Below are 25,461 nucleotides of genomic sequence, written 5' to 3'. Positions count from 1 at the left end.
ATCACTTACTATAATGAACTACTGACTCACAGAGGGTCAGGGTTATAAAAGGACACGCTCCCAGTCATGTTCCATATTATCTTATAAATGTAATCCTGAACTCAAAATGCTCTGTCAATATGTTTCAATCTTTAGTATTTATTTATTGCTAGTATTGAATTATATACATTGTGAATCAGTGACAAGGCATACGTTTTCATCCTAATTCATGAATGTACAATTTGGGTGTTGTGAATGTGGAATTTTACTATTTGTGCAGAACAAAAAACATTTTCTATGCCAACTGTTAATCTTTAACCTTTAACCTTTGCATTTCTCTCTGATTCTTCAGCACAGAAAAGAGGTATTTTTATCTGTCTACCTAAGGATGATTATTACAGTAGGATTACCTGTGTTGTGTTGCATTGTGGGTATGAGGCTGTATAAGAGTGCAGTCCTGTAACTTTAACCACATGAGCCTCACATGAGCTGACTTAGTGATGCTGCTCTGACCTCAACTATCAAATCAGTACATTTATCAAACCACAAAAAAAGCTACTGATCATTTTAAGAACTGGCCTTATCACGTTTGCCAGATGGTCATTGAAATGATGTGACTGGTGGATAGGATCCATTATGAGAGGAAGCAAAGCTTGTAATGCGTTTGATAGAGGCCTGGCTAAAGTACGGGATGCACTCCTCCGTACACATAATGGACACACAGAGTATCTGGAGTAAGGAAGAACTACGTGACATGGCCGGTCTTCTTTTCATTTAGAGCAAATGAAAGAAGACCACGATGTCATTTCCAGATGACACATCTATCCGTGTTGTAATATGAGGACCCATAGTACAGGGACTGTTATCATGCAAGTCGCAGGCTCTCCTTATCACTACACACCCATGGATACGCAGATAGAGTTACACGTATACAGTATCCTGTACATAGGCCTCATCTATAGTACAGTTGACTACTGTACACTCACACCTGGAAGTCCTGTCATTCTCCCCCATCACATTAGACACATTGACTCAATATGTCACAGAATATACAGATGTACATACGGAGATATTGTATATATACAAATGTATGTGCATATAGTATGTATGCAGTCTGTTGAGTATATTCATGTTTTCTAGGTCCATGTGTCAATGTGTAATTCATTACAAATAGCTGTGACATATAGCTTTAATTGTTATTACCAACATTACAACTGAGGAGTACAGTTTCACCTTACTCAGATATAGCCTATGTCCTGTATGTTCTACCTGTATTATGGAATGATCAATGAACATTTGCATCATGATACAGGTAAGTGGAAGCTCTGGTTTTCAACAGGTCTGCAAGATTGGAACAATCAAGGCAGAGCGAAATGCAACATTTTGGAATTGCGATGGAACTGTGCAGATATAACTGTTCAAGTGACATGAATTCCAAAGTTTGCATTGGGGTTGATTTGTTTTGTCAATGTCAGTTTGTATTTCTTTTGCAGGTACATTTTAGACACAGTGTTGGACAGTCATTTAGTCCTTTAACGCATTTTGCCCTTTATTTAGGGAGTGCAGTCCTGGCATTGTCACATAGAGTTGAATATTGACCATAATTGTGGGCAGGGGAGCATTAAGAGAAATGTGGGTCAATGACAATGCCAGGTCTATTCTCTATTGTTGGAGGGTATCGTATCTGATTCACCACGGATGGCAGAGAAGGACCTGCCGCAGAGACACTAGCTATCTGTCACTGTCAGAGGTAGAGGAGTGGGTAGACTCGTGCCAAAAGCCCAGACTGGCTCTGGGCAGGTGTCCGATTCTACCACCCTGTGACAGAGACAATAGTAGGCTGGCCTATGCACATGACACTTTTGATCTGACGCTGAATAGGATTGTCTTTCAGGTAACACTTTATTTGATGGTTCATATGACATGAATATGACATAAGACCTATCATGAGGTGTCATGTACATTCAAGACCACTCATGTCAAAGAAAGTGTTACAAATATTTAAGAGGGGGCAACAGAATACTGGGATTCTGCCACCCATAACAGCCTGGCAGGAGATCCTCATTGTGCCTCACACTAAGTGGTCTAATCTGTCAACAGCTGCAATTGACCAGATCTATCTTTATCCCTATTTATCTTGTAGGCTGTCTCTCTCTTTTGCTCATGCTATCTTTTTTCACATTACAGAAGCCGAACGGCATTTGAGAAAAATAAGACGGACGTGTTCCGGATTAAAACACACAATGTTGGGCCCTTGAAGAAGCTGAGGTACAGCATGGCTTATGGTGATGGCATCATGGTGGCTGAAACCACTGGTTTAACTTATAGTACACTACATTAACAGCATACTGTCCTGTAGTCGCCGACTGAGTTTAGAATGCCTGTGTGGGATTTCCTCAGAAAGATCACTGAGCGTTAAGCACCATCTGTTCACTGGGGGTTGTGATGATGATGGTGCTAGAGATGGGATCTGGGTCACATCCCAGTCTTAAAAAGGGAGGAGACATAGATTGTCTGAGTGACTACAATGCCCTGGGTGTTGGTAGTAGCCTAGAGCTATATCTTTAGAGGAATCATTTGTTTTCAAACATCTGAAAATCTGAAGTGCAAAATACAAGCAGTCTTACATCTAGACCAGGGATGGGCAACTTTTATGGGGGTGGGGGCCACATAAACTAGCCAGTCCCCTCGCTAGTTGCCCATCCCTGCTCTAGACCATCTTCATTATCCATTTCAATGTGTTCTGAAACTTTCCAGGGCTAATTGTCAATTAACCACTACCTAAATTAATAGGCCTACAATTTCTTATAACATAGGATATTTCATCTGTAAGATGCTACTTTGGGCGACATTTTATCTCTGCAAAACTGAACTTAACTATGCAAAAAAAGGCCTACTCACAATGTCGTAGCAGGACTGGTCAGTGGTGTAGTGGTGCCTAGAGAAGTGAGTATATTTCCCAAACAGCCCGCATGGCGAAGGAAAGGCGCCCTGTGTGAAAAATTACGTTTTCCTAAAGTTTTAAATGTGTTTTTTATAGATTTGTCAGGTTTTCACTCTCAAAATCACACTTTTTATAGAAAAACTACAAAAATGTGATGTTTTAAGTCCACAATAATGCTTAAACCACATCAGAAGACCATTTTGAAGTCTGGGAAAAATCATCATGATGTCATTCTGCCAGGTAGGCCTACTTTTAATTGGGAACGTTTTTTGGGAAAGCATTCAGAAATGTTCAAAGAGCGCATGAGGACTGAAATGCACATGGCAAAGATTCAACCAAGACTTTTTAGATACCTGGTTTGCGTGCCTTAGATAGCATTTACTGGCAGATATCTACCCTACCAGCTACCAATGTCGTTCTTCTGTGAGCTGCTCCATATTTCGCTGAAACTAGACTATGTGTGCGGAGAGTATGTGAATATATGTCTCATACTTCGCGTTTGTGTATGCTACTTTGTGCATGATTATTCTCTATTGTACTACATGCATACACTATACATACACAAGTATGTGGACACCCCTTCAAATTAATTCAGCCACACCCATTGATGACAGGTGTATAAAATCAAGCACACAGCCATGCAATCTCCATAGACAAACATTGGCAGTAGAATGGCCTTACTGAAGACCTTCAACGTGGCACCGTCATAGGATGCAACCTTTCCAACAAGTCAGTTCGTCAAATTTCCCTGCTAGAGCTGCCCCGGTCAACTGTAAGTACTGTTATAGTGAAGTGGAATCATCTAGAAGCAACAACGGCTCAGCTGCGAAGTGGTAGGCCACACAAGCTCACAGTACAGGACCTTCCGAGTGCTGAAGCGCGTAGTGGGTAAAAATCGTCTGTCCTCGGTTGCAAAACTACAGAATTCCAAACGGACTATGGAAGCAAGGTCAGCACAAGAACTGTTCATCGGGAACTTCATGAAATGCAGCACCACACAAACCTAAGATCACCATGTACAATGCCAAGCGTCGGCTGGAGTGCTGTAAAGCTTACCGCCATTGGACTCTGGAGCAGTGGAAACACGTTCTCTGGCGTCATGAATCACGCTTCACCATCTGGTAGTCCGACAGACAAATCTGGGTTTGGCGGATGCTAGGAGAACGCTACCTGCCCGAATGCATAGTGCCAACTGTAAAGTTTGGTGGAAAAGCAATAATGGTCTGGGGCTGTTTTTCATGGTTCGGGCTAGGTACCTTAGTTCCAGAGAAGGGTAATCTTAACACTACAGCATACAATGACATTCTCAACGATTCTGTGCTTCCAACTTTGTGGCAACAGTTTGGGAAAGGCCCTTTCCTGTTTCATCATGACAATGCCCCCGTGCACAAAGTGATGTCCATACAGAAATGGTTTGTCGAGATCGGTGTGGAAGAACTTGACGGCTAGCACAGAGCCCTGACCTCATCTCCATCGAACACCTTTGGGATGAATTGGAACGCCGACTGTGAGCCAGGCTTAATCGCCCAACATCACTGCCCGACCTCACAAATGCTCTTGTGGCTGAATGGAAGCAAGTCCCCGCAGTAATGTTCCAATATCTAGTGGAAAGCCTTCCCAGAAGAGTGGAGGCTGTTATAGAAGCAAAGGGGGGACGAACTCCATATTAATGCCCATGATTTTGGAATGAGATGTTCGACAAGCAGGTGTCCAGTGTAATTGATACAGTGTAAGCCTACACCTCCACTCAGGGCTGGACTACCACATTTGGGGCTCCCCGCATTTGGGGAGAGGGGGTCAGCTAACTTCTGGCATTTCAACTCATTCTGCAATGGTGCAAAGAGAAACATTTGCAGTTTTATAATGCTATCCTACACATTTTGTCATGAGGCTAAGAGAAAATTATGCTGTTTTAAATCAAATTCTAAACTTTTTGCCATGGGGCAGGGATTTTTTTGGTTGTTTTATAGATCATCTCATGTTGATCTACAATTGAAGTCGGAAGTTTACATACACTTAGGTTGGAGTCATTAAAACTTGTTTTTCAACCACTCCACATATTTCTTGTCAACAAACTATAGTTTTGGCAAGTCGGTTAGGACATCTACTTTGTTCATGACACAAGTCATTTTTCCAACAATTGTTTACAGACAGATTATTTTACTTATAATTCACTGTATCACAATTCCAGTGGGTCAGAAGTTTACATACACTAAGTTAACTGTGCCTTTAAACAGCTTGGAAAATTCCTGAAAATTATGTCATGGCTTTAAAAGCTTTGGATAATGTTGTGGCTTTGGCATCATTAAACTGAAGACATGTTTATCAAATAACTCTCTGTAATTATTAAACTGATTAATCGTGTAAGTGTAATTAACTAGGAGGTCGGGGCACCAAGGAAAATATTCAGATTACAAAGTTATAATTTTCCTAATATAACTTTCAGATATTATATCTGATCTATGAGTCTTCTGATTTAATGACTTATTATTTACCTCATGTCAATCTCATTCCAAACGTCGTAAATTGATGGTTATCTGCACGAACCCAGTCTTCACTATGAGTCATCCATCCATCAATTGTCTTAAAATAATTGATTTACTAAACTAAATAATTCAACAGAAATGCAAAACAAAAAGATATGGTTACAAGGAAATTATATGAGAATGTGCCCTAGTGGGCTAAACCGGCATGGCGGCTTGTTAAACAAAAGGGGAGTGTTGGTCAGCTGAGAAGACACTACAGAGTTGATAAATATTAACAATTGAAATGCTAATCCTTTGCACATGAACGCTCACTCATTCGGGAACAATTGCAATCAATATATATATTTACGCTCAGTGTGTCATCGGGATCTTTGTTGGAAAGGTCGTTCTGTTGGAGTTCTCTCTCTCTCTCTCTCTAGATCTTTCAAAGCGACATTCATTAATGTCGTTATAGAATGGATGTTTCCGGCGGTTGTTGTGTTCAATGATACCGAATTCCTAGCTGCAGACTAGTAATTAATATCAAAGACTTGTTCTTATTCTGTATCGATAGTCTAATAGTTTAACCACGTGGTATGGTTAAAGTTCAGTAGAGGGATGCATGGTCAAACCTATTAGCCAACTCGTAATGGAGTGGAGGCCTGGTCTTAGTGAAAGAAACCCTGGGTGGGGGTTTACATACTGAACGTAGAAAAGGCTGTCACATGACGCCAGGTCCTGTCTGTGTCCCTGGGGGCGTGCCGATGACTTAGTTAAGACTCCAAAGGGAATTGGAGTTTCCTTCATTAACAGTCCAAAATCACATTGCACAATATCACAAACAGTTATATCCTTATTCATTAATTTTATACAACCATTTAGATGTAAGTCTCATAGCTGAGGCTAGTATATAAACATTATTATGGTAATATGGCCGTATTGACTCTCATGAGTTTCACAAAATTGTACCAAATGGATCAGTTCGTAGCTGGATTCTTCACCGATCTTTTATACCTTCTCCAGAACATAAATGTCGTTCGGTTCTCCAATTCTGTGAGGTGGAAGAATCCTTTGTTCTCTATACTGTGGCCATGAGGAGAGAATTTTCTCATTGGAATTTACGACCGCTCTCACTGAGCCTGGTGTCAGAAGTATAGAGGTCGGGGGATGGTGCATAGAAAAGGCCTGGTGCAGAGGGAGGGGGGTCAACTGTGCTCGCTGTACCCAAAGAGGGCAACGTCATGACAATAGGCTAATTGACATAATTTGAGTCAATTGGAGGTGTACCTGTGGATGTATTTCAAGGCCTACCTTCAAACTCAGTGCCTCTTTGCTTGACATCATGGGAAAATCTTAAGAAATCAGCCAAGACCTTAGAAAAAAATTGTAGACCTCCACAAGTCTGGTTCATCCTTGGGAACAATTTCCAAACGCCTGAAGGTACCACGTTAATCTGTACAAACAATAGTACGCAAGTATAAACGCCATGGGACCAACCAGCTGTTATACCGCTCAGGAAGGAGACGTGTTCTGTCTCATAGAGATGAACGTACTTTGGTGCGAAAAGTGCAAATCAATCCCAGAACAACAGCAAAAGACCTTGTGAAGATGCTGGAGGAAACAGGTACAAAAGTATCTATATCCACAGTAAAACAAGTCCTATATTGACATAACCTGAAAGGCTGCTCAGCAAGGAAGAAGCCACTGCTCCAAAACCGCCATAAAAACACCAGACTACAGTTTACAACTGCACATGGGGACAAAGATTGTACTTTTTGGAGAAATATCCTCTGGTCTGATGAAACAAAAATAGAACTCTTTGGCCATAATGACCACCATTATGACCATCGTGGGAGGAAAAAGGGGAAGGCTTGCAAGCCGAAGAACACCATCCCAACCGTGAAGCATGGGGGTGGCAGCTTCATGTTGTGGGGGTGCTTTGCTGCAGGAGGGACAGGTGCACTTCACAAAATAGATAGCATCATGAGGAGGAAAATTATGTGGATATATTGAAGCAACATCTCAAGAAATCAGTCAGGAAGTTAAAGCTTGGTCGCAAATGGGTCTTCCAAATGGACAATGACCCCAAGCATACTTCCAAAGTTGTGGCAAAATGTCTTAAGGACAACAAAATCAAGTTATTGGAGTGGTCGTCACAAAGCCCTGACCTCAATCCCATAGACAATTTGTGGGCAAAACTGAAAAAGCGTGTGCGAGCAAGGAAGCCTACAAACCTGACTCAGTTACACCAGCTCTGTCAGGAGGAATGGGCCAAAATTCACCCAATTTATTGTGGGAAGCTTATGGAAGGCTACCCGAAACATTTGACCCAAGTTAAACAATTTAAAGGCAATGCTACTGGGAATGTGATGAAAGAAATAAAAACTGAAACAAATCTACTATTATTCTGACATTTCACATTCTTAAAACAAAGTGGTGATCCTAACTGACCTAAGACAGGGACTTTTTACTAGGATTAAATGTCAGGAATTGTGAAAAACTGAGTTTAAATGTATTTTGCTACGGTGTATGTAAACTTCCGACTTCAACTGTATAAGCTATTTTCCTGATATTCTACACATTTTACTGTCATATGCAATCAGCCGCCTACCACTACACTACGTTGATACTAATCACTTGGGATTAAGAAGTGAGTATAAGCAATGCCCACTGAAAAAAAGTGTGTATAGGTATACCTGCATAGCCTCCCTACACCACAGCGTCTTGTGTTCTTTCATGATATGACCTCTGTGAGAAACAAATGTCAGAGTGCCCCGTATTTCCCCGGGGATTTCTTTGCCACAACAGAAATCGGTATATGGAAAAGAAATTAAAAGGTCATTCAAGTCTAGGCTAGTAGGCTATCATTCCCGAATTTAGCTACAATGTTGAGTGAGTGAGTGTTATTGTTATTTTTTTGGAAGTTCAGTGCAGTTCTTCTCTGTAAAAATAAAGTGTTTTAAAACTAGCCTCCCAATAAGCTGGCAACATTATGAAGGTCTTGAAAAGGTATGCAAATGTGTACCCTGCATATGCTCCGCAAAAAAACATTAGGTCCATCATCCCAACATTCTTTTGGAGTGCTTCCCCAGTACTTTTCAAATGGTGGCAGCTTAATTGCAAACATGGTAGCTCGTAGTTGCAATATTATATTATCAATTGTTTTTGTTTAACAGTGTTGTGTATCCTATAGAATGAGTTAGAGTATCAGATGGCTAATTGTTGGGTGTCCAATACTCCTCTAAGAAAACCAATGGTCCAACCCTCATGTCTTTTTCATAATCCGTTCAAAAGTTATTGGAGTTTTTACACTTGTAGGATTGCCAAAATGACCAAATAGGCCAAAAACTGGTTGAATCAAAATTGTTTCCACATCATTTCAACAAAATAAATCACTGTGATGATGTTGAATCTCAACTCAATGTGGAAAACTGACTGGATTTGCAAAAAGTCATCAATGTAAGGGAATTTCATATTTATTCATCCAACTTTTAACCTAAATCCAATGGCATCATGGTGAAATGTTTTGTTGATTTCATGTTGAATTCACGTTATTTGACAAATCAACCATACGTAAATCAAAACTAGATGTTGAACTGACGTCTATGCACAGGGTGACTAAATATGAAAAAATGCACATCATCTTGTCATCTAGGAAGGATGCTGGGATAGAATTAACTAACGTTACTTGACAGGCTCACTTTGAACTCGTCATCTTTCTTCTCGAATCCGCAGGACATAAAACAACATAGAGGTAAGATATACATTTTGAGACATGACATGTAGTACTATTGTCATATTTTAGTATACGCTTTTCATTGTAATGCGAAATCCCTGTAATTTTTTGGAACATTTATCGCAAAAAAACAAGTGTATCTCTTTGAAATGTAAACTGAGCACTGAGCGTACTGCAAGCTTTTTTATTTTCAAAGCCTTTTACATTTAATTCAGCTCATATCATGTTAATTTATCTTTTTGAGACCCACGGAAACAACTTTGTAGATGACCACCACAACATGTAAAATCCTCAGAGTTGCTGTGAGAAAGCTGCACTGCTCTGTTGGTGCATGTTATCAGATGTTTTAGGTCACAAAATCAGACTTTTTGGATACACTGTTAATTAAATGTTAGAGAAATACATTTCTTAAATGATTCAGAACATGAATAATCATATGTGTCTTGGTAAAATGTATTTTATAACATAAGGAAGTGAAATTTCATCACCAAATTGCGTTTTCACGCTATGGTCAGAGTGGGTGGAAATTTGACTAATTGTCAAATGAGGAGACGTTTCCTCCAGTACCTGACTGTCATTGTGTCCCTAGGATTGAACATGACAACACAGGTGGCTTGAACGCCAGCTGGTTCCTAGACCGGGTCGTGGTGACCGACATGAACCGTCCACACCTGCGGTTCTACTTCGCCTGCAACAACTGGCTGAGCCGTGAGGAGGGGGATGGCCTGTATGTCAGAGACCTGCTGGGCAGCCTCAACCCCATGGATGTCCCCAAACGTAGGTTACTCTGGAGCGCTTACCTTTACACACAGTATGCTATACAGGTTAAATCCACATAGAAGATGTGTAGGCTACACTGCACAAGGCTGTACTCTACAGTTCATACTGTCCACTGCATAACTATTGCGCGGAATACACTCTACAGTGCATGCAGTATATGATGTAAAGGAAAACCTAGAACATTGTCATATAATTTAGGAGCAGCATTGTATATGCTGTATCTTGTGGTATATAGCCAATATACCACGGCTAAGGGCTGTTCTTATGAATAACACAACGCAGAGTGCCTGGACACAGCCCTTAGCCATCGAACCACCCAGTTTATAATTGTAGTTCTAAACTGGGTGGTTTGAGCCCTGAATGCTGATTGGCTGACAGTCATGGTATATCAGACCGTATACCACGGGTATGACAAAACAGTTATTTTTACTGCTCACATTACATTGGTAAACAGTTTATAATAGCAATAAGGCACCTTGGGGGTTTGTGACATGTGGCCAATATACCATGGCAACGTGTTGTATCCAGGCACTCTGCGTTGCGTCGTGCATTAGAACAGCCCTTAGCCATGGTATATTGGCCATATCCCATACCCCCTCGTGGCTTATTGCTTAATTAACCCACACTTCATGTTCTTAAGCGTAAACCAAGTTAGGTAAGTTACTCTGCCTACTGTTACTTGTGTGTAAGATGCCTCATGGAGCCTAATCGGCTGGTAAGCATTGTAGTCCTCTTGTTACCATGTGACCTTCACCTTACAACTCCTTATTAGACAGAGACGGAGAGAGAGAGTAGGATGCAGGGTGCATGTCTCTTGGGGCCAAATGTCACCATGGTAGGGGACACAGATCATGCCTCTGCTCGTGCCTACTTTTCAAGTCTATTCAAGGAGACCAGTGATTCAAAACCAGACAGCTGGCATGAGAACACCCTTACTGTACACACACACACACACACACACACACACACACACACACACACACACACACACACACACACACACACACACACACACACACACACACACACACACACACACACACAGTATATGCATATTTAACCTGGAAACTGGCTCATTGAGGATTAGAGGAACTATGGTCTATTGTGAGAAAGAAGGAGGAGACAAACAGAATCACGAGGCATGTGACTAGAAATGTGAACAGAGAAAAGTTACAATTAGAACTGAAAGGTTACGGTTAAAACTGAGAGGTTACGGTTAGAACTGAGAGGTTACGGTTAAAACTGAGAGGTTACGGTTAGAACTGAGAGGTTACGGTTAGAACTGAGAGGTTACGGTTAAAACTGAGAGGTTACGGTTAAAACTGAGAGGTTACGGTTAGAACTGAGAGGTTACGGTTCGAACTGAGAGGTTACGGTTAGAACTGAGCGGTTACGGTTAGAACTGAGCGGTTACGGTTAGAACTGAGCGGTTACGGTTAGAACTGAGCGGTTACGGTTAGAACTGAGAGGTTACGGTTAGAACTGAGAGGTTACAGTCAAATTTATGGTTTCAGTGACAATGGTCGCATAACTTGAAAGGTACCATGATGGCAGTGTCTATGTGAAATATCATGACATAACCGGTTCACTTTCAGATATTCATGAGAACACATACATACAGTACAATATCACTGAGTTCATAAATATGCTATGCTGTTTGATATTTGGTCATTTTACAGTGAATAAGTACATAGTGAGTGTGTTCACTTCTGCCGAGAAGGGCAGCGGGACTGATGCTGACGTCTTCCTGAATATCTTTGGAGAGCATGGAGATACAGGTGAGATTTAGAGTCTTCATGTAGCTTAACTGGTCGAACTGAAGATATAGCTCTTTCCTGACTTATTAGCAGTGAGAATACCAGCTCTGTCATTAGCGCTTTGATTTAATTCTATATCACAATACGGTTTCTTTCTATATAATTAAAGGGGAGAGACGGCTGGACAGTGACAAAGATAATTTTGAGCGAGGCACGGAGGACAAGTTTACTATTGAAACACCAAACCTGGGAAGGCTAAAGAAAATCACCATTGGCCACAACAACCGGGGCTCATCAGCTGGATGGTGTCTGGATAAGGTACACACACACACACACACACGCACGCACGCACGCACGCACGCACGCACACACACACACACACACACACACACACACACACACACACACACACACACACACACACACACACACACACACACACACACACACACAGACACACAGACACACAAACACATACAACATGTTATCTATCTCCAGGTGGTGATTGATGACATGGGGAACAAGGAGGTGTATGAGTTTCCAGTGAATCGCTGGTTCGCCATGGACGAAGAAGATGGAAAGATACAGAGAGATGTGTTGGTGGGAGCAACACAGCCCATGGGTGAGCCCACCCATAGAATTACATATAGAATTATGAATAAATTATAGGATTTCTATGAGCCCACCATCATAACGACAGCACATTGAGTTCCAATATTGTATTCTGTATCAGATACATAAATCAGATTGTATGTTTAGAGCCAGTTCACTTTAGTGACCTGAGTTTTTTATGGTCAGGTCACATGGTCTTAGTTATGATGGCTTTTATAATATAATCCTTTGAATGACCTATAACCTAACCACTCTGTATTACTGGATCGCCAAAGCGGTGGTGTACAACGTCCAGGTGATGACGGGCAACGTGAGAGGTGGTGGCACCAACTCTAAGATCCACATCATCATGCACGGCACCAAGGGCCTGAAGAACAGTGGCAAGGTGTTCCTGGAGGGTGGGGCATTCGAGCGGGGGCTCATCGATATCTTCAACGTGGAGATTGCTGCGCTGCTCAGCCCACTCAGCAGGGTCACCATCGGACATGACAACGGAGCTGTTGGGGCCGGCTGGTACTGCGAAAAGGTTCCGTCTCATCTGTGTTGTTGATGTTGAGGTTGTTGTTGATGTTGAGGTTGTTGATGTTGATGTTGTTCATGTTGTTATTGTGGTTGTTGTTGATGTTGTTGCTGTTGTTGAGGTTGTTGAGGTTGTTGTTGTTGAGGTTCTTGATGTTGATGTTGTTGATGTTGTTGTTGATGTTGTTGATGTTGTTGATGTTGTTGTTGATGTTTTTGTGGTTGAGGTTGTTGTTGATGTTGTTGAGATTGATGTTGTTGAGGTTGTTGTTGATGTTGTTATTGATGGTGTTATTGTTGCTGATATTGTTGTTATTGTTGTTGATGTTGTTTATGTTGTTGTTGATGTTGTTTATGTTGTTGTTATTGTTGTTGTTGTTGTTGATGTTGTTGAGATTGTTGTTGATGTTGTTGTTGTTGATGGTGTTATTGTTGTTGATGTTGTTTATGTTGTTGTTGATGTTGTTTATGTTGTTGTTATTGTTGTTGTTGTTGTTGATTTTGTTGTTGAGATTGTTGTTGATGTTGTTGTTGTTGATGGTGTTATTGTTGTTGATGTTGTTGTTGAGGTTGTTGTTGTCTTCTTTTCATGTTGCAATATTGCACGTTTCATCATCTACATGTACCTCTTATCTACTGGTGTGTGTTTCTATGTTCTAACGTCTTTCTCTCTCTCTGTGTTTCCGCCCAGGTGACAGTGTACTGTCCCTTCACAGGGATTGAGCAGACGTTTCCCTGTTGCAAGTGGCTGGATGAGGACGAGGGGGACGGACTGATTGAGAGGGAGCTGTACGAGATGGTGTCCCTCAGGCAGAAGAAACTTAAGAGTGGGTGACCTATCCATTCTACATACACGTCTACTGTAACACACATAGGCCTACAGTTGGTTAAACAGATGTAGGATCTTAATTTGAGCCAGTTTGCTTCAGCAGGAAAATAATCCTGCAGCAACAGGAAATGTGAATTATTATGTGGAATATAATTAATGGACATTTTTGTATGGGTTGATAAAACATTTTGTGTGGAAAAATCAAGTCTGAAATTTCAAAGTGGAAATTACAAACTTCAGAAGCCTTTTAAAACCTCAAATACACTACAAAATTCTACATTTCCTGCAAGTTCTTCTGCAACAGGGTGATCAAACGAAGACCCTACATCTGTAGTTGTAAGGGGCCAGTTCAGACATTGTACAGCAACACACAAATATGATTCTAGATGAGTTTACATCATTTTAAAGAAACTCTTCAGCTGGAGGTAGGATGTAATATATTTTGATCAGGCCTATAGAGACCAATCGAGTTCAGTTCACTTTACTTTATTAGCCGTATTTAGGAATTTGACAGTCAACATTTACAAACCACACTGACATCAATGACAACCACACAGACGGATATGCAATAGACAATAGGATTAATTTTCCTGCGTACCCCTCATCCCTTCCCAGAGTACCCGTGGTCACTCTGGATCTGGACGTCGGACGTGAAGGGGGCAGGGACGGACGCCCAGGTCTTCCTGCAGATCTACGGTGAGAAGGGCAAGTCAGATGAGATGAGACTGGAGAGCAACTCAGACAGCTTTGAGCAGGCTCAGCTGGATAAGTTCATGGTAAGACCTGGATCAGCCGTAGAACTATACATCTTCTGCACACCACAGTGGTTTAAAATTCTTATTTTTTTTAGTTAAGCTTTATTTAACTAGGCAATTCAGTTAAGAACACATTCTTATTTATAATGACAGCCTAGGAACAATGGGTTAACTGCCTTGTTCAGGGACAGAACTACAGATTTTTACCTTGTCAGCTCAGGGATTCGATCTAGCAACCTTTCGGTTTCTAGCCCAACGCTCTAACCACTAGGCTACCTGCTGCCCGCCGTAGCTGCCCCAGTGTTAGCCCGCTGTAAACTGGGTGTTGGTGTGGGTGGACATTTTTGCCCAGAGATTTGGTATGGACTCATTAATATTCATTTTATAACTTTTGTGATATGCGTGTTTTAGTTGTTTAAATGTATATATTTTGTCTTTTGTGTGTATTTATTCTTTCTTCAATACTAACAGTTTTAAATTGTCGGACCACTGTAGATTGAGATGCCAGACATTGGAAAACTGACGAAGGTCCGTATCTGGCACGAAAAGAGACATCCTTTCGCAGGCTGGCATTTCGCTAGGGTGAGATCTACTGGGCTGTTTGATCTGTCAACAATAGCCTTTTATACTGTTAGTTACATAATTAAACTGATCATGAAAGTGAAGTGAATCAAAGCACAATCTAATCATGGAAATCAACCCAAATTACAGCCTACTTAAAGCATACAGATGTAGGATCTTCATTTGAGCCAGTTTGTTACAGCAGGAAAATAATCCTGCAGCAACAGGACATGTGAATTATTATGTGGATAATAATGAATGGACATTTTTGTTGGGGTTGGTAAATGTTTCATAAGAGAAAATTAAGTCTGAAATGTTCAAACTTCAAAAGCCTTTTCAAACCTCAAATACACTGCAAGTTTTATATTTTCTGCATTGCAGGAAGGTTCTCCTGCAACAGGGTGATCAAATTAAGATCCTACATCTGTACAGACTAGTATCTGATAGAGCAGTGGTTGAGATATATTATACACTAGTCTGAGTTTTATCTTACCATGTGACCTGACCTGGAACTCGGGGCCCTAGTTATAGGCAATAAACCAGGTTATATTAGGTCAGGTCACAAAGTCAGGAAGAACTATTTCTATGTTTTTTTAAGTTCCCTATTTAAGTGTTATGTCGGTGTCTTACCCCAGGCCACGGTGATGAAGACTCTGACAAGGGAGAAGTACTCGTTTAACTGTGGCCGCTGGCTGGACATCAACGAGGACGATAATGAGATCGTCAGAGAGATGCCCGCCACCGGAGCTCTCATCCCAGAGCCGTTACTACGTAGGACCCACACATCCTCTCATATACATGCATGTACACACACACACACACACACACACACACACACACACACACACACACACACACACACACACACACACACACTTGCACACAAACAAACACTTGCACACACACACTAAAACCACATACTGGAATGACAACCGCATACCTTCAAACATTGCATGACTACTTATCAATACTCTTGTCCTATTAAGAATGTTTAGAATCATCACAGAGAATGTTAACATTATGTACTTCTCAGTGCTGAAGTATCGCATCACCATCTGTACTGGGAGAGTGAGTGGAGGTGGCACTGATGCCAGCGTATTCCTTAATGTGATCGGGGACCTGGGAGACACAGGGGATCGACTCATGTTCCTCAGCAAAAACAACGTCAACAAGTTTGAAAAGGGCAACGTGAGTAGGGGTGGTTCAGGAGTACCTGGGTGTATATGTAGTGTAGGTGGTTCCGTGAATGATGCTCATGCAATTAGTAACCCTTCCTGAGACCTGAAGACTTGTGTTAGCTCCCAGATCTAATATCTAGACTTTAGCTCAGTGGGTTAACTTGGTTTTGAGCGGTTTATCTCCCTCATTTCTCCACAGGCCGATGAGTTTCTGATAGAGGCGGTGTCGTTGGGGCAGGTGCGCAGGGTGCGTATTGGCCATGATGGGAGGGGTGGAGGCTGCGGTTGGTTCCTGGATAAGGTGTTGGTCAGGGAGGAGGGCCAACCAGAGTCTGCGGCCATAGAATTCCCCTGTAACAGGCAAGTCAACCAGCCAATCAAGTGGCATCCAATCACATTATATATTTCATAACATAATGGGAGCATGGCCAACTAAATAACTTAGGGCTGCATTCAATGCATTGCGCTGAAGACCTGCGCTACAGCGGATAGAAATTTAAAAGCAATGTTCACGGTAAATGCTGCATATGTCAGGTCAATCGGAAATGATATTTCCATTTCAATCACGCTACAGCGCTGATCTTCAGCACTATGGATTGAATCCAGCCCTTGGTGACTATAATGTAAAACGAGAATGTAACCAATTTACTGAAATGAAAATTCCATCAGTTTACTGAGAGTTTGGGAAATTACTTTCATGGGATGTCCCTTCATGGGCTTGTAGTGCACAGGGAAGCACCTTCATAGGCTTGTAGTGCACAGGGAAGCACCTTCATGGGCTTGTAGTGCACAGGGAAGCACCTTCATGGGCTTGTAGTGCACAGGGAAGCACCTTCATGGGCTTGTAGTGCACAGGGAAGCACCTTCATGGGCTTGTAGTGCACAGGGAAGCACCTTCATAGACTTGTAGTGCACAGGGAAGCACCTTCATGGACTTGTAGTGCACAGGGAAGCACCTTCATGGACTTGTAGTGCACAGGGAAGCACCTTCATTGGCTTGTAGTGCACAGTGAAGCACCTTCATGGGCTTGTAGTGCACAGGGAAGCACCTTCATGGGCTTGTAGTGCACAGGGAAGCACCTTCATGGACTTGTAGTGCACAGGGAAGCGCCTTCATGGGCTTGTAGTGCACAGGGAAGCACCTTCATGGGCTTGTAGTGCACAGGGAAGCACCTTCATGGGCTTGTAGTGCACAGGGAAGCACCTTCATAGACTTTTTCCTTGATAATGAAATTAATCTAATCACTCACTCCCATCACAAGTAACAACTAAAGCACCAAACATCCAATCACACAGCGTTTCACTTCCAGCCATACAGGCTCAGGGAAGACAGTCATCCGGCCTGGCCACGCCCAGTCTGTCTCTATTGGCAGTTCTCCAATTGCCTCGCTTAACCAGTTAGCCAGCTGATGGACCAGCATCCCATTACAAATAGGGACTAAACACACTGTGGCCAGCCAGGTCTCTCTCCCTCCAGTAACTGGAGCTAAACCACAAGTCTGGGGTGCCCTGTTACACCGTAACACTTTCCTCTTTCAACCTCTAGGCTATACATTAAGAAATGTTGAGTGAAAGTGTTTTAGGTTGTATACCTGTGCCTTGTAGAGGTGCGGTTGATTCAAATGGAGTATCTCCTTTTGGGTGTATTTTATGCCAGGTGGTTGGACCGGAATGAGGACGATGGACAGATTGTTCGTGAGTTAGTGCCAGCAGGAGATGGTCTGCGTCTCCACAGTGAGTCAACCATGAAACAGACAAACACTTTAGTTTAGTTTATTTGCACAAATAGAAAGACAGTTTGTACAGAGTGAAAAAAACAATAACATTATGTGCAGGAGGGGGGGAAAAAAACAAAATGGCTTGTCGAGTAGCCCCCCCACAACGGTCATTAATCACACAGATTCAGCAGTCTGGACAAACTAACAAACGAAAGATACTTGATATGTTTCAAAAGACGTCAAGTACAGGTGTTCTGTCCTAATTTGATCACTCTGTTGTCACAGAGAATTTTCCTGCACAGCAGCAAATGCAAATTGTAGTGTACCGAGGTTTAAAAAGGCTTGTCAAGTTTGTAATTTCCACTTTAAAATGTCAGACTTGATTTATCCTAACAAATAAAATATCAACCCTTACAAAAATGTCCATTAATTATAAATCAGCTAATAATTCACATTTCCTGCATAAATTTCTTGCTGTGAGAAACTGGTCAAATTAAGACAGCGTATCTGTAGGCGAAACATTATACTACAGATGTTCACATACTGTAGCTAGTGTGAATATACAGTAAGAAATAAATAATCTGAACATAAACATGAAAAGCTCAAGGCCCCATTTAAAGTTGAGTGTGTGTCTACAAGAGGAAAAACCCATGCCTCATATGTCTTTTAAGATGTCAACTACCATATCTCGGTGAAGACAGGCAACATTAACGGGGCCAGCTCGGACTCCAAGGTGTTTGTTAAGTTGTACGGAGAGAAGGGCGACACCACGAGGATACTCCTGGTGGTCTCGGACAATGACCTGAGTAACTACTATGAGACGGGCCAAACTGATATCTTCACCGTCGAGACCTATGACATCGGACAAGTGTGTCATTTTTTATGTTTTATAGAATACATGATCAGAAACCTAGAAACCTAGATTATAGTTGTCTCATTTAAACAACTCATCCCAACAGTAGGTAATTATAGTGTATGTCTCAGTTTCTTGGAGTTGTATGGTGCTTTATTAAACATCAGTTGTGGTTTTGATTCCTACATGGATCTCATACGGACCATGTTAACTGGATAAAAACATCTGCTAAATGACCATCCATCCTGATTCTTACTTCCTGGTTTCTATCTCTGTAGATCCACCGTCTGCTGATAGGCCACACTAATGAGGGTCTGCGTGCTGGTTGGTTCCTGGACAGTGTCCAGATCATTGTTCCGGTCCATGGGAAGCAGTACCAGTTCCCCAGCCATCGCTGGCTCTGTAAGGATGAGGCTGACGGCAAGGTGGAGGTGGAGATCTATCCCAGCGAGACCCTGGACATCGAGAAACGTAACAGACAATTTACTAGATTGGATACTCTGAGACAATGCATGTATTATACAGTACATACTGTGCCAGAGAATACATATATTTACAGTGTCATATTTATACACACTGTGTAATATACCAGAGCTTTCAAATACACTCTGGGGCATTTGTACACACAATGTAGCTACCAGAGTTGTCACAAGAAAACCCAATGAAAAAGTACAGGAACACTCAAAATGATAGAAAACGTATATTATCACTGAAACAACCTGTAATCAGATGACGTGACTAGATGAAAACAGTTCTGTCCAGTAATAAGCGCTGATGGCCTACTTAGTGATTATGATGGATTGTGGTGCATTAGTCCCCACTCTCCATCATCCTGCCATGGTTTAATTGGTTAGTGACATGTTGCTCTGCCCTCTGGTTTGTAGTGATTAACTACGAGGTCACAGTGGTCACGGGGAACATGCGCAATGGTGGCACCAACGCCAATGTGTTCTGCCAGATCTACGGAGAGGAGGGCAAGACCGAGCTCATCAGCCTCAAGAGCCGCTCCAACAACTTTGAGCGCGGGACCACAGAGATCTATAAGGTCTGGATCACCTTGTTCAGATACAGTCAGTGAACCAGTAATAGTAGTCTACTGACTACACATTGATTGGGTTCAAATTGTGGGAAGGAAATTATTTTCCCTTTGTGAATTGGATGGATTCCATGAAATCAGTAATTCTGCCATGTTGTGGAGTAGAGTTGATGATGAGAGATCTGTCTGTAATAAAGAGATGCTCTGCTTTTTTTTGACATCACACTCCACAAAGCAAGTCCTGCAGGCTCTAGTTTGATCTTATCTTGATTATTGTCCTGTCTTATGGTCAAGTCCTGCAAAGTGCTGATAGATGTACACACACACTACATGTTCATATTTTTTAAATGTATTGAAATTGTAAATTATTTTGTCTCTAATGTCTTTTTCGTTATATATCAGACCCCAGTAAGACTAGCTATCGCCATTGGTGTCGGCTAATGGGGATCCTAATAAATTAAATTAAATAAAAAAGAATCACCATTGACCTGTCTTCCTGTCTCTCAACCCCCAGATCGAGGCGCTGAACGTGGGCAAATTGTTCAAAATCCGCATCGGGCATGATGGTTCAGGCGTGGGCGACGGGTGGTTCCTTGAGACGGTGGACATCAAGCGGCTCACTATGGCCATGGTACAGAGGGAAGTGGTGAAGGAGAAACCGAAGGATGACAAGAAGGACAAGAAGAAGAATAAAAAGAAGAAGAAAGAGGAGGATGAGGAGGAGGAGTACGTGACGGAGCTCCAGGAGGTGGTAGAGAGCGTGACGTTCCCCTGTCATCGCTGGCTGGCCCGCGACGAGGAGGACGGGGAGATTGTGGTGGAGCTCCTTCCCGAGGACCCCGGAGACCTGGAGGGTAGGCTTCAGGTTTCCAGTTTTATTAGTCCTATGTACGGGATACGCATGGTATACATTGTCCAACCAAATTCTTACTTGCAGGTTCCTTCTTGAAAATGCAACAACAATAATAAATTAAATACACTGCTCAAAAAAATAAAGGGAACACTAAAATAACACATCCTAGATCTGAATGAATGAAATAATCTTATTAAATACTTTTATCTTTACATAGTTGAATGTGCTGACAACAAAATCACACAAAAATAATCAATGGAAATCCAATTTATCAACCCATGGAGGTCTGGATTTGGAGTCACACTCAAAATTAAAGTGGAAAACCACACTACAGGCTGATCCTACTTTGATGTGATGTCCATAAAACAAGTCAAAATCCTCCACGTGCCTGTATGACCTCCCTACAACGCCTGGGCATGCTCCTGATGAGGTGGCGGATGGTCTCCTGAGGGATCTCCTCCCAGACCTGGACTAAAGCATCCGCCAACTCCTGGACAGTCTGTGGTGCAACGTGGCATTGGTGGATGGAGCGAGACATGATGTCCCAGATGTGCTCAATTGGATTCAGGTCTGGGGAACGGGCGGGCCAGTCCATAGCATCAATGTCTTCCTCTTGCAGGAACTGCTGACACACTCCAGCCACATGAGGTCTAGCATTGTCTTGCATTAGGAGGAACCCAGGGCCAACCGCACCAGCATATGGTCTCACAAGGGGTCTGAGGATCTCATCTCGGTACCTAATGGCAGTCAGGCTACCTCTGGCGAGCACATGGAGGGCTGTGCGGCCCCCCAAAGAAATGCCACCCCACACCATGACTGACCCACCGCCAAACCGGTCATGCTGGAGGATGTTGCAGGCAGATGTCACATGTGCTCAGTGTGAACCTGCTTTCATCTGTGAAGAGCACAGGGCGCCAGTGGCGAATTTGCCAATCTTGGTGTTCTCTGGCAAATGCCAAACATCCTGCACGGTGTTGGGCTGTAAGCACAACCCCCACCTGTGGACGTTGGGCCATCATACCACCCTCATGGAGTCTGTTTCTGACCGTTTGAGCAGACACATGCACATTTGTGGCCTGCTGGAGGTAATTTTGCAGGGCTCTGGCAGTGCTCCTCCTTGCACAAAGGCGGAGGTAGCGGTCCTGCTGCTGGGTTGTTGCCCTCCTACGGCCTCCTCCACGTCTCCTGATGTACTGGCCTGTCTCCTGGTAGCGCCTCCATGCTCTGGACACTACGCTGACAGACACAGCAAACCTTCTTGCCACAGCTCGCATTGATGTGCCATCCTGGATGAGCTGCACTACCTGAGCCACTTGTGTGGGTTGTAGACTCCGTCTCATGCTACCACTAGAGTGAAAGCACCGCCAGCATTCAAAAGTGACCAAAACATCAGCCAGGAAGCATTGGAACTGAGAAGTGGTCTGTGGTTACCACCTGCAGAACCACTCCTTTATTGGGGGTGTCTTGCTAATTGCCTATAATTTCCACCTGTTGTCTATTCCATTTGCACAACAGCATGTGAAATGTATTGTCAATCAGTGTTGCTTCCTAAGTGGACAGTTTGATTTCACAGAAGTGTGACTGACTTGGAGTTACATTGTGTTGTTTAAGTGTTCCCTTTATTTTTTTGAGCAGTATATATGAATATGAACATATAGTAAATGGCTCAGTAGAATAGAATAAACATTTTAGCATAATTATAATACAGGAAGGCACAATTTATAGTCCATTATTTACACTTGTATTGGGGAAGGGGGGGTGGCGGGGGTGGAGGTAGAGCACAGGGTCTGGTCCTGGGGGGCCGCAGTGTGTTCATGATTTTGTTCCACACAGCACTTAACACACCTGATTGACTTCAATATGAACCAAGATCAGTTATATCTGGTGTGTTAAGGACGAAGCCAATTATTGATAGGAGGCTGGAGGGGAGTGAATAGTTGTAATTATTGTATGGTCATGGATTATGTAATGTGTGACTATGTGAATCTGGATGATCCACAGAGAACTCCTATGAGGTCCATGTGTTTACTGGCCCTATGTGGGGAGCCGGAACCGATGCCAACGTGTACATCAACATCTACGGAGAGATCGGTGACACGGGCGAGCGGAAACTAAGAAAGTCCAACAACCTCAACAAATTTGAGAAGGGGCAGGTGAGGAAGCAATCTGCCAATATGATGATGATGATGTCAATAATATCCGGGTGGCTCTTGAACTACGACTTCTCTCCCATTGACCTAGCTGTTTGACCTCTGACCTTTGTGCCTGATTCAATAAATTAAAGCATTGAACAACTATTGATCATTGAAAAAGATGTTCCAGGCTACAGGAACCTTTTATTAACCTTTTAGTCATGCCTTTGACCTCTGAATTTCCCCATGGTTTTACTGCGGGGTTCAGGAGGACGTGTTCTCCATGCAGGCCATCGATCTGGGCATTCTGAAGAAGCTGAGGATTCGTCACGATAACAGCCAGCCTAATGCGGCCTGGTTCCTGGACAGGGTGGAGATAGTAGACAACAAAGACGACACCACGTAAGGGGGGGGGGCACAGGATTACACAATAATATTAGTATACATCGGTTATTATCATGTCACAGACAGACAGACAGACAGACAGACAGACAGACAGACAGACAGACAGACAGACAGACAGACAGACAGTCTAGAAACCTGACCCGGTAGTGTTCTAGGTACTACTTCCCATGTAAACGGTGGCTGGCCATTGATGAAGATGACGGACAGATTGCCAGGGAGCTGGTCCCTGTGGACGAGGCCTTTATGAAGAAGGGTGAGGATGATGATGATGATGATGACGAGGAAAACTCCAGTGCAACACTCGGCCTGGAGCAGAAGGGTGAGACACAGACACAATGGAGGCTAATTGCTAGTTGCTTGCTCTTGTGTTGAATTTGCTCCCGTTATTTTCAGAACAGTTATTTTTGTATGTTGTGCTGTACGCTTACACACACATGATAAGACATGTACTCTGCACACACGTACACATGGATGTTCTATTGTAAATATGTGGTAGTAGAGTAGTGGCCAGAGGGCACACACTTAATGTGTTGTGAAAGTGTTATGAAATGTAATGTCCTGTATTATTATAAATTGTATATAACTGCCTTAATGTTGCTGGACCCCAGGAAGAGTAGCTGCCACCAAGTCAGCAGTTAATGGGGATCCTTAATAAATACAAAAGTATTAATGTTCTATTCCCTCTGGGAAACAACACATGCTAACCTCTAGGTGTTGTTGATCACTAGTTATACAATATAACATTAGATTTGACTGAATAATAACAATGCATTATCATGAATACATTGTCATCTGATTTGGTTGATGTGTCTGTCAGCCATGTCCACCACCTTCACAATGAGGGTAAAGACTGGAGACAAGAAGTATGCGGGCACTGATGCCAACGTGTTCGCCATCCTGTACGGCGTGAAGGATGATACAGGTAACGATGCTTCACAGACACTGAGATAGGTGATATACATGTTTGTGTCCTAGAGCGTGTGTATTTGCATATCCTACTAACTATGATATTTACTGCTGTGTGTTTTCACAGGCATCATAATGCTGAAAGCATCCAAGTTACATAAGAATAAGTTTGAGCAGGCCATGATTGATGAGTTTACAGTGGAAGCTGTGGATATTGGAACACTGAAGAAAATACAAATCGGGCATGACAACTCAGGTTAAACAAGCTCATATATATATATTGATATGTGATTACACATATTATGCACACACACACACACACACACACACACACACACACACACACACACACACACACACACACACACACACACACACACACACACACACACACACGTCCAGTGATAATGTATTATGCCTATACAGGGGCAGCATCAGGCTGGTTCCTGGACTGGGTAGAGGTGAATGCCCCCTCCCTGGGCCAGAGGCTGAGGTTCCCCTGTGGTCGCTGGCTGGATAAGGGAGAGGACGACGGGGCCATCGTCAGGGACCTCTTCCCTGCAGACCTCCAGACTGAGCTCTACACACCATGTAAGAACCAACCATACTTAGATATCCCACGTTATAGCCGACTAGCATACCACTACTCTACACAGTGTTACTATCCTATATCAAACCATATAAGGCCATACCTGGCATACCAAGAGCCAGCCTAATGCACCCTGTACTTATTTTAGATAACCCATATCGTACAGGACCCTATACTACCATACCATGCCATATAGGGCTGGGAATTGCCACGGACCTCACAATACAATATTATCCCGACACTTAGATGCCAATACAATATGTATGCCATTCTCACGATTCTATATATATTGTGATTCGATATTGCGATTTACTGTGATTGTCTGCTACAGAGAGACAAGAGAGAGCATGACAAAATTAGTTTTGATCAGTCAGGGAAATAAAAGTGCTGAAAACATGTTGGCACAGCATTTAAAAAGAAGATGGAGAACAAGCTACCCACAGGAACCAAAAATAATAATAATAATATAATATATATACACTACCGTTCAAAAGTTTGGACACACCTACTCATTCAAGGGTTTTTCTTTATTTTTACTATTTTCTACATTGTACAACAATAGTGAAGACATCAAAAGTAGCCACCCTTTGCCTTGATGACAGCTTTGGAAACTCTTGGCATTCTCTCAACCAGCTTCATCTGGAATGCTTTTCCAACAGTCTTGAAGGAGTTCCCACATATGCTGAGGACTTGTTGGATGCTTTTCCTTCACTCTGCGGTCCAACTCATCCCAAACCATCTCAATTGGGTTGAGGTCCGGTGATTGTGGAGGCCAGGTCATCTGATGCCGCACTCCATCATTCTCCTTCTTGGTCAAATAGCCCTTACACAGCCTGGAGATGTGGGTCATTGTC

At 42.6% G+C, this 25,461-nt stretch overlaps 1 protein-coding gene across 1 annotated transcript in view; it reads left to right on the top strand.

The window, feature by feature from the left end:
* Positions 1–25,461, top strand: part of loxhd1a (lipoxygenase homology PLAT domains 1a) — a 46,586-nt gene that overhangs the window by 4,933 nt on the left and 16,192 nt on the right. The window contains exons 3-25 of the mRNA XM_014140204.2: positions 2,167–2,247; positions 9,714–9,901; positions 11,584–11,682; positions 11,831–11,979; positions 12,160–12,283; positions 12,549–12,799; positions 13,484–13,619; positions 14,237–14,397; positions 14,872–14,958; positions 15,573–15,708; positions 15,971–16,125; positions 16,315–16,475; positions 17,773–17,849; positions 18,505–18,701; positions 18,965–19,157; positions 19,571–19,731; positions 20,237–20,576; positions 22,577–22,728; positions 22,976–23,109; positions 23,268–23,431; positions 23,930–24,034; positions 24,146–24,274; positions 24,445–24,609. Of these exons, the coding sequence (XP_013995679.1) occupies positions 2,167–2,247; positions 9,714–9,901; positions 11,584–11,682; positions 11,831–11,979; positions 12,160–12,283; positions 12,549–12,799; positions 13,484–13,619; positions 14,237–14,397; positions 14,872–14,958; positions 15,573–15,708; positions 15,971–16,125; positions 16,315–16,475; positions 17,773–17,849; positions 18,505–18,701; positions 18,965–19,157; positions 19,571–19,731; positions 20,237–20,576; positions 22,577–22,728; positions 22,976–23,109; positions 23,268–23,431; positions 23,930–24,034; positions 24,146–24,274; positions 24,445–24,609 (3,545 nt within the window). The remainder of the gene's footprint in view (positions 1–2,166; positions 2,248–9,713; positions 9,902–11,583; positions 11,683–11,830; positions 11,980–12,159; positions 12,284–12,548; positions 12,800–13,483; positions 13,620–14,236; positions 14,398–14,871; positions 14,959–15,572; positions 15,709–15,970; positions 16,126–16,314; positions 16,476–17,772; positions 17,850–18,504; positions 18,702–18,964; positions 19,158–19,570; positions 19,732–20,236; positions 20,577–22,576; positions 22,729–22,975; positions 23,110–23,267; positions 23,432–23,929; positions 24,035–24,145; positions 24,275–24,444; positions 24,610–25,461) is intronic.

The sequence above is a fragment of the Salmo salar genome, chromosome ssa01 (genome assembly GCF_905237065.1).
Source record: "Salmo salar chromosome ssa01, Ssal_v3.1, whole genome shotgun sequence".
NCBI classification, from domain to species: domain Eukaryota; kingdom Metazoa; phylum Chordata; class Actinopteri; order Salmoniformes; family Salmonidae; genus Salmo; species Salmo salar.
This window is presented reverse-complemented; position numbering and strand designations above follow the sequence as displayed.